Consider the following 9474-nt stretch of genomic DNA (forward strand, 5'->3'; position numbering starts at 1 on the left):
GTGGCCCGGAGTCAGACATGGAAATTCCACATTCTTAATGGCAAGGGCGAGTATCAAAACAATAACCATACATTGCGTATAAAGCAGAAAACATTAGTACAAACGTTTGACAGCAGCTTGCTCGTGGAAATGCAAACGCGAAGGCGAGATCGAGAGAGAAATAAAAACAGTGATTTGCATCTTTCTGGGAAATGATTGCGGCGTCAGAAATGATGGCGGAGGGCGCGGGGTTAAAGGTCACCGTGAGCGCTAGCCGGCGCAAGCGGTCGCTTTTGAGAGTTGTCGTTGCTAAGGAACTGGGACTTCGATGACATCGGTGAGCTAATAAATAAAAAACCCAACAATACTCGCGGGATGAGACAAAATCTATCGGATGAGATGAACGTTGTAAAAAACGTAACTTTAAATAAAAATAAAAAATAGCAACAACGGTGATGATGATGCCACAAATTAATGACGTCAAGATTTTCACAACGGTGCTCCCAGGGCAGGGCAGGGAAAGGTCACCGATTCGTCAGCGTCGACGTCCGGCTCCCGTCGTGAACTCAACAGCCGTCTGCTCCGGATGTCGATGGTTACATTTACCTATTTAATTATCGATTTTAGTTTTGCTGCTCGCGCTCAGTCGAGGCCGAGGGCCTCGGCGCGCTCGCCCTCCGAGGCGCCGGAGTCTCTCTGCCGGACGATGCCGGAATCCTCCGACCCTTCCTCGAGCGGATCCCGCCCGGAAATCCGGGACTCCGACTCCGGAACGCCGAGCGCGTCCAGCTCCTTCCGGATCGACTTCGGAACCAACTCCTTGTCGGCGCTCTGCTGTTGCTGCTGCTGCTTGGACTGCGCCGTCTCATCCCCGGCGTGCTCCCCCCGGCTCGCGCCGTTCGCGAGTGCCGGCTCGCCCGATCCCGCCGAGTCGCGGTCCGGACTGCCCGAGTAATCCCAGAAGGAATTCCCGAAGGAGCGCTGCGTCGGCTCCTCCTGTAGGAACAGCAGGCGCATCTCGGCCGAGCAGGAGAAGGGGTCTTCATCGTCGTCATGGTCGTGGTGGTGGTGGTCGTCGATGTTGTTGTTGTTGTTGTCGTCTCCGTCGTCGGTGGTGGTGGTGGCGGTGTGGTGGTCGTGGTGGTGGAGCTCCGTGGCGGAGCTGTTGCTGGTGTTGCTGGTGGCGCTGGGCGGCACCATCATGTCGTGCGTCGTCTTGAGGGCGCGAGGGACGCGCTTGCGAGCGGGCGGACGGTGGCGGCGGCTCCAACCGGGGGAAGGTGTCGGAGGCGGCCCTGGCAGGGGTCAAAGGGCAGGGCCGTAGGCAGGGCGTGACACTCGCACCCACATCACACACACGGCACACGCACGCTCCACGTACACACCACACACTCCACGTACACCCACATGCATACGTGTGCACACAAAGTACACGCACGTACATTCGTACACGAAAAGTCCAAGCACTTGCGCGCGCACACACACACACACACACGTGCGTGTGCAGACGTGCTGGCACTGCACAGATAAACACTCGTGTGCGTCAGCCCGTGCGGTGGACCAGTGGCTCGTGGGTAGGATCGACCGCAGAGATTTTTCCAGGGATGAATTTCGAGTTGGATCGGTGAACCGCGCTGATGGAGGAGGGTGGATTGAAACGCCGGTTGCTGGCCGCTTGGTGTTTTTGGTGTTTTTGGATCTTTTGAGCCCGGCCAGCCATCTCAGTCAGTCAATACATGGCACCTGGTTGGTTCTGTCCCGTGACCTGCCAGCGGGCGTTCGACGCTTGACGTGGCCTTAAAGTGCACCTAGCCTGGCACAAGCGCTGTGGTTGCGTCACCGTCAATTAGTGGTGAATGGCGGTTGTTGTTGTATATACATACAGAAATCTTTGTCTTTTTTAGCCTTAACAAATTGTTGGGGTAAGTGCTGTTAGTGAGCACATGAAGGCCGGCATGGCACATGAGGGGGTCGGTGGCCAGCACCACGCCCGGCTGCCTTTGTCTCCCAGTGGCGATGTTGACACACCGCACCAGGTACTCATTTGAGGCCGAGGCGACCTAGGGGAGGCTCAGGACCGGTTCAGATAATCGTCAACGGTGTGGGTGGCCATGAGCGGGAATCAAACTCCGGCCGCTACACCACCGCGCACACACACACGCGCACACACACACGCGCACACACACGCGCACACACACACGCACCCCTGTTGCGTGTGCGCGATCGCTCACCTGCGCGCCAGGTGAGGAGCCGCCGCCATCGCCATCGCCGGGGCGGTGCTCCACGCGCCGCCCCCGCGTCCCGCTGCTCCGCCGCCGCGTCCCACGCGTCGCTCGGCCAACGCTCGGCGGCTCCCAGCGCCGTCCAGGTGGCGCGCCCCCCGCTCCCCGGGGTGGGGGGGCCCCGCTCTTCCTCCCGGGGAACGGGGGGGGGCCCCGGTGCCGCCACCCCCGGCCCCACCCCGGCCGCCGCCGACACCCCGACGACAGGGGTGCTAACCGTGACGTGCCTACCCTTGGGCATCGGGGACGCTGAGAAACTGGCGTTCTCAAAGAGGCTCTGATCGACTGCGGAGGAGGAGGAGGAGACACACGGGAACACGGGGTCACGATCATAGTAAGAGCAGCGATGTTTAAGCGTGTCATCATCGTTCGTGCATATTGCTTCTCACAATCGCCGACAAACCACAGGCACGAGCTGTCGAAGGCAGCAGCAGCAGCAGCCAGGCAGTGACGAGCGGCGCTATCGACAATTGCCCAAGCGCCGCGCGTCCTCTGTTTGTTAAAGATGCGCATTGCGTCGTTGCCTTTTACGCACAAGGCGATGACGACGAGCGGGCCGGTGAACGATTGCCATCGCTGCGACGAGAAAATGGAACGGAACCGTGGGGCAAGCAGGGAAGGCTGCACGGGGAACGGCTATGAGCGAGCGGCGTGCTGACGGGACGAGATGAAATGTGACGACGATTCACAGATGACGACAAAGACGACGACGATGATGATGATGATGATAGGGACAAGGGACTCGTAAGCCGGGTCCACACCAGGCTGATCAGTTGCGCAAGTTGATTGCATGCAACCGAATCCCAACTTGGGTTGCACACAACTGATTCGCAGCTCGGTCACTCGCAACTGAATCTCAATTGGGTTGCATGCGAATACATTTATTGCATTTGGATGTCCCTGCAACCAGAGGCCAAGTGGCGTGACGATGTCAGGAGCGTGCCGGTTATACCCAGTGGACGTGGCGCAAAGTCTGCACAGCGACGGCAGGCAAAACGGAACAGAATGAGAGCGAACCGCCGCGGCCATGCGATACCGAGAGGGGCCCTGGGACGCGGCCCGCTGACACGAAACGTCGGACTTCCTTACCTTGGCGCTCGGCTCGGCTCCACAATGGAAAGCACAAGGAGGAAACAAATAGTTTTGTTGGTTCAGAAAAAGTCATCAATTGCCCTCACCTGCCCCCTCGAGCCCCCAGATCCTCATCCCTGCTCTGCGACCCCTGCTGCCCCCCCACCCCTGCCCCCCCCCTTAGGGTCCCTGCCGCCCCCCACCCCTGCCCCCCCCTTAGGGTCCCTGTGGTCCCCACCCCTGCCCCCCCCGTAGGGTCCCTGTGGTCCCCAGGCCTTGCTCCAACCCTCGGGCCGGAACTCAAACAAATCCTTCCTGCTCAAAACGAGCGTCGAGTCGGTGGGTGGCCCAACTCTTGTTTATGGCCCCCAGCCAGTGGTGGAAATTCCACATTCCCCCAACAGAGCGGCACTTGTTTGACGGACCCCGGAGGGACGTTTGTCTGCGTGGACCCCGCGAGCCCCGCGCACGACGAGCGATGTGGCGAGTACGCGGCGTCCCTCGACCCCCTGGCGACCGCTGTGAGAATCGACGCTGAACGCTCCGGTCAAGGCCTTGCTGCTGACGCGGCAGCGTCTTTATTCGGTGACAGTCGCGGACGCACGGCTCGGCCGACGGGAACTGCGCTCGAGTGCGGCTGTGGCCACCGCGGCGCCGAGTTGAGTCCGGCGTTAGCCGTCGGCGGAGACGTCCGCTCGAGTTGCGCCGCTCGTTCGTTGTTTTTGTTGCGCAAATGCAAACCGCCCGCGGGGGAAGAGAACCACCGGAGATGAAGCCTATCCAGAGATCCTGGTCGCTTCCAAAATATTAAGATATATATACTGTGTATGTTTTTGTCACAAGCGTCCCGCACTCACTTCAAAATTGGCCACTGAAATGTATCCCTGCCGCGCAGTAATGTTTCCGCGTGTATTTTGTTGTTGTTTGGTCTCGTTCACAAGGTCGAGCGGACGACCGCATTAACGCCGAAGCCTTCACGAACCCTGCAGCCTGACCTCGTGTGAACGGGGGATCGGGGGGGGGGGGTGGTGGGGGGGCAGTCAATGTTCAACAAACTCTGAACGAACCTCGGCACTTAACTTGTTCCTGTTAATGGTTCATGGCCATTTGTCACACTGGAAAATGTTGACGAAAAATCGCCGCCCGCTGTTAAAAACGTTGCACCGATGAAAATAATTTAGAAGGGTGAGCTGAGGGGAGGGGGGGTGGTCAACTTCATCCTGCCCCCCCCCACACACCACGGAGTTGCCCTCCACCAGCCCACCAGTCTGTACCGCAGGTGAGGTACCACACTCTCTCCAGAAAGTGGCGCCATCAACCGTCGCCACGAACGCGGTCGAAATCTTTGGTTCCGGTTTTCCTTCTGGCTACTGTTGTTGTGGATGACCTCGGTCGGTGCACAGCTCCTGAATCAACACCACGGGGTACGTGCGGATCCTTCCGGGTGGGTATCGCTCGCCGCCGACGTTAGCCGTGGACGCGAATGAAACTTGGCCGGCGGGGGGTTCGTTGGCGCGGCGCTCTTACAGACGGGCTGCGCGTGCAATTTCAGTGGCCAATATCAAATGTTACGACGTACACGGAGATCCCAAGTACACATCTACACATCGATACCGCGCGTGTACGATGCCCCCGCACGCGGGGCGCCGTCTCTTCCGCACGGGCTGCAGAGAGACGGCGCCCGTCGCTGTCAAGTGCACTTGTATAGCGTGAGACGGACACCTAGCCTGGCACCTCCGTCACGAGGAATGGGGGTCACAGCCGGAGAGTGGTGGGGGGGGGGGGGGGTGAGCAGCACCGCACGGCACCCGACGGATAGCAGCACAGCAAGGGGGATTGAATCCACCTGTGCGGGGCTTTGAGTGTCATGCCCTGAACGGCGACTGACAATTCACGACGGGCGATCGGTGCGGCAGCGGGAGGAGGAGTGGGTGGGGTTGCCACCACCAATCCGGGACGTATCCTAACCAGCAGCAAACCCCCACACCAGCGGAAGAGCGGAGAGCTGCTCGTGGCTCCGTCGTCTTGAGTGAGCCGTGTAACATCACAATTATTATTATAATCACGCAACGGACCAAAAGCCGGGGAGACTTTTCGCTTCAGAGATGTCCCAGGGCAGCAGCTGCCTCCCCAACGAAGAGAACGATCCTGGGAAAACCAGGACGGGTTGCAACCCCCCCCGCCGCCCCCGTACTTCGGGCGTGGTGGGTATTGTGATGGCGAGGGTGTGCGCTGCGGTCGCTGCGGTGTCGCTGCGGTGTCGCTGCGGTGTCGCTGCGGTGTCGCGTGGAACCGCTCGGGGGGCCTCGAGCCGCGCACATCTTTAGCCGTTCTCGTTCACGCGACGCGTACAGCGAAACAACACGTTTAGCCCGGAGTACTGGCGTCATTCCAGAGTGAAACTCGCGTGTTACTGGCGTCATATCGGATTCATACTGGCATCATTCCGGCATCATATTCATTCGTCATACTGGCAAAACACTCGCGTAATGCTGCCGTAATATCAGCATCATACTCGCGGCTTACTGGCAATAGTGATAACAGTGAATGTCCAATTAATGGACGAGCTATTTGAAGAAATGGGTAAATAATTTAAGTGAAACTAAGTACGTTATTTTTATTAATGAATAGTGAAATTAAACCATTCAAGTGGTTTCCTGCTCATACGGTCATGGGGGATGAGGTTGGGGGGTGGCGGACCAGTGGTGACAATTCCACATTCTTATGGCAGGGATTAGCCGTTCCATAGGCCAAGCACCAGTTGACTTCACGCATCGTAGTACTCGTTTTATCCACCCCAGGGGGATGAGTCAATCAATGCCCGACTTGACCTGCATGTGAACTCGCTACTCTCCGCTTGCGAGCGAAGCGAGTCTTAGCCGCGGGTTCTAACATAACCGTGGGTAAAGGGGCAGCCCTGCAATTGCTCACTTGTGCCAATTGTGGGTGGAAGGGCCTCCACCGGGGGGGAGCTCCAGAGAGCCTCGCTCTTCACAGGGTGCTTGGCCTACTCTTCCACACTGTTCCAGACGTTTTAGAAGAGGTGGGAGTGCCCACACTTTGCCCCACCACACACACGACCTGCCGATCATGGGCTAACTTGTGGTGAACCCGCTTACACCGCTGGGCGGAACAAAGGCGGTTGGGCGGGGTGGGGGGAAGATTGAATCGACCGACGACTTCTGGATCGCCAGTCCAGCAGCGCGCTGCTGACCGTTACAGCACGGCAGCGTCCCCGACAAAAAGACACCGAAAATAAACAACAATAACAACAATAGCAACAACAGTAACGACAATAGTAAAATACGAGTGGTGAAATTATATCACAAGACACCGCAAGCGGCCAGTGGCTACACGATGACTGGCTTGTTTCTCACGGCTTCTCCACAGCCTAGGCCGTGACCCTGACGCCCAGCTGCCTAAGCCAGGCCGAGCATCGCCTCGGCTAACTCCGTCCCCACCTCGTCGCCCTCCTCCCCCTCCTCGTCATCGTCGTCGTCATCGTTGTCGTCGTCGTCCTCGCTGGAGTCGCTCTCGAGGGCCGATGCCGGACTCCTGGCCGTGCAGCATCTCGAGCGAGAAGCAGCGGCACACGGCCGGGTCCCAGCCCATGCGGGGCCCAGCGGGAAGCTGAACCTCTCGGGCCGCGAGCCGCCACCGCCGCCCCTCCTGCCCACGGCGGGTGGCGGACCGACCCAACTCCGTCGCGTGCGTGGCACCCGAGCGCCACCTCCGGCCCATGCCATTCTCGTGCGCGACCCCGTTCTGCACGGGAGCCTCCTCCTCTTCCTCGCCATCCGCCGGGAGGCGTTCCCTCGCGTCGCCCCTCGCGCGCGACCCCTCCCCTCGCGCCGCGACGCCTCGGCACCGCCCGGCGAACCGTCGCCGGCGCCGGACCGCCCCGCGGGCGACCCCTCGCCCGTCCCCCTCGGTGGCGGCGACGACGGCGGCGACCGCGGCCCTCGGGCCGTCTCCTCTCGGCACGCCGGCGGATCGGCGCCGCTAGGCGGCCGCCGCGGGGCGATTCCGACCGGCGCCGCGACCGCGTCCGCGGCGACGGGCGTCGCGTTATTAACGGCGGCGGCGACGGCGAGGGCGCACGGGTCGAATCGCCGGTCGGCGTCGCTCCGAGCGGGCCGCGTACCTGCGAGGCGGAGGCCGAAGCCGTCGTCGTCGCCGCCGCCGACGGCGTCCCGGCCGCCGGCGACGACGGGGGAGAGGCCGACGTCGGCCGGCCGCGGCGTGCACGGCCCGCACAGTAGCAAGGCCGGCTGGGGCGGCGAGCTCACCGCTGTGGCCCACGACACGTCGGTCACACTCAGCCGGCTGGCACCTGGGGGTGGGGGTGGGAGGGGATTTTGGTTAATCCCGAAGATGCCACGGTGGCGGTGGTGGGGGAGGTGTTGTAGATGTCAGAGGTTGTGGTGGTTGTGATGGTCGTGGCGGTGATGGTGATGACACCGGTGATGTTGGTGATTGTCTTGAGAGAAGTCGGACTTGACCTCCCCCCAGCTACTGGGCCCCATCGCAAAGCGTGGCCGCGATGATGACAGTGAACACGGTTTCTCTTTCTGATGGTTGTTACGCTGATGATCGTTGCATTCATATCGGCGATAATAGCAGTGGAGATGGCGATGACCGTGGAGATTACAACAATGACATTTATCTCCCTGGTGGAGCAGACATTGGTGGATATGATGATGGTGTTAGGGGTTGTGATGCCGTACTGCCGGTGTGCTGGGCCAGGCTGATCTCCAGGCCCTGGATCTCTTTGACGAGGGCGCTCACGTGACCCAGAAGGTCGCGGTTCTGCAGCAGCAGCTGGTGCGTGCGGGCCTGTGCCTCCATGCGCGCCGCGCACTCGGCACTCAGCTGGTCCTTGAGCAGCTGCACCTGCGGCCAGAACAACGTCATCGTCGTTAAAGTCTTCATCATCATCGTTGTCAGTCATCGTCGTCATCATCGCGACTGCCGGCCCCCTTCCCGTCTCGCCGCGTCCTGCACAAGGCCCCCGCGGCGCTCCCTCGTCCGGGCGGTCCGCGCGCCACGACGCCGCCCGCCCTGGCACGCGCAGCGGCAGAGCCGGAGACCCCGGGGAACGCCGGGCACAGCGCCGTGCACGAGCGGGCGGCACTCGGAGCTGCCACATCCCGGCCTCGCAGCCTCGCGCCTACAACACCCGGCAAGCCCCCCGCTCGTCTAGATTACCAAACCCAAGCACTTGACCCCGCTTTGCTCAGGGATTCAAGGGCGGTGGTGGTGAGTCGGTGCGGTGGTGGTGCCGGTGGTGCGGTGGTGGTGCGGTGGTGGTGCGGTGGTGGTAGCCGGTTACCTGCGCCACGGCCACCTGCGTCTGCTGCTGTTGCTGCAGCAGCTGCTGCTGCAGCAGCTGGATCTGGTGGTGCGTGGAGAGGGGCATGCTGGGAGAAGAGCCCATGCCCAGGTGCGGAGGAGACGCCGCTTGGGGAGAGGCCGGTGGGAGGCCCTGTGGCCACATCGCATGGAGCGGGGAGCCGGTGGGGGTTGGGGGGGGTCGGGAAGGGGAGACGGTACGGGAGAGAGGGGGGGGCAATAAGTACGTTAGCCTTGAGCACTATCACCATCATCATTTGGTTCTCCAGTTTGATCACCATCATCATCGCAATCATCTTTACCTCGACCGTGATCACAATCTCGATCCTTAACATTGTCAACAATATCTTCAGCATCACAACGATGATGACCAATACCGTGACACGAGGCACATCATTGTCATGATGTGCTTCTTAACCGAATCGATGAATTCCAACGCTCCCCACGCTCCGTGCCACCTGTGCCGGCGTCTGTGCGTGCGGCTCCGTCGTGTCCAGGTCGGTGAGCCCCGGCCGCCGTGCCGGCTCGGCGAGCCCCGCGGGCGAGGGGCCGTCCTCGGCATCGATGTCCGTCTCCACTGCCTCCCCGGCCGGCACGAGCGCGGCCGTGCCGTTAGCTGCGAGTGCCGATACGGTCATCGCTACTGCCACCATCACCACCACCGTCACCACCGTCACCACCGTCACCACCATCACCACCACCGCCACCATCACCACCACGACTACCATACTGCTACCATCACCACCACCGTCACCACCATCACCACCATTACCACCACCATCACCACCAC

The 9474-nt window shown here is 61.0% G+C and overlaps 1 protein-coding gene across 1 annotated transcript; it reads right to left on the minus strand.

The window, feature by feature from the left end:
- Positions 1-621: 621 nt before the first annotated feature.
- LOC133341663 (uncharacterized) lies at positions 622-9436 on the minus strand. The gene is made up of 7 exons (XM_061550255.1): positions 9143-9436; positions 8665-8817; positions 8060-8225; positions 7477-7665; positions 2211-2546; positions 1177-1274; positions 622-975 (listed from the first exon to the last, which is right to left on the minus strand). The coding sequence occupies exons 1-7, from the start codon at positions 9410-9412 to the stop codon at positions 622-624; spliced, it is 1566 nt and encodes a 521-aa protein (XP_061406239.1). The 5' UTR covers positions 9413-9436.
- Positions 9437-9474: the final 38 nt, after the last annotated feature.

Source organism: Lethenteron reissneri, chromosome 12 (assembly GCF_015708825.2).
Source record: "Lethenteron reissneri isolate LAM-NWPU_2019-01 chromosome 12, ASM1570882v1, whole genome shotgun sequence".
Classification (NCBI taxonomy): domain Eukaryota; kingdom Metazoa; phylum Chordata; class Hyperoartia; order Petromyzontiformes; family Petromyzontidae; genus Lethenteron; species Lethenteron reissneri.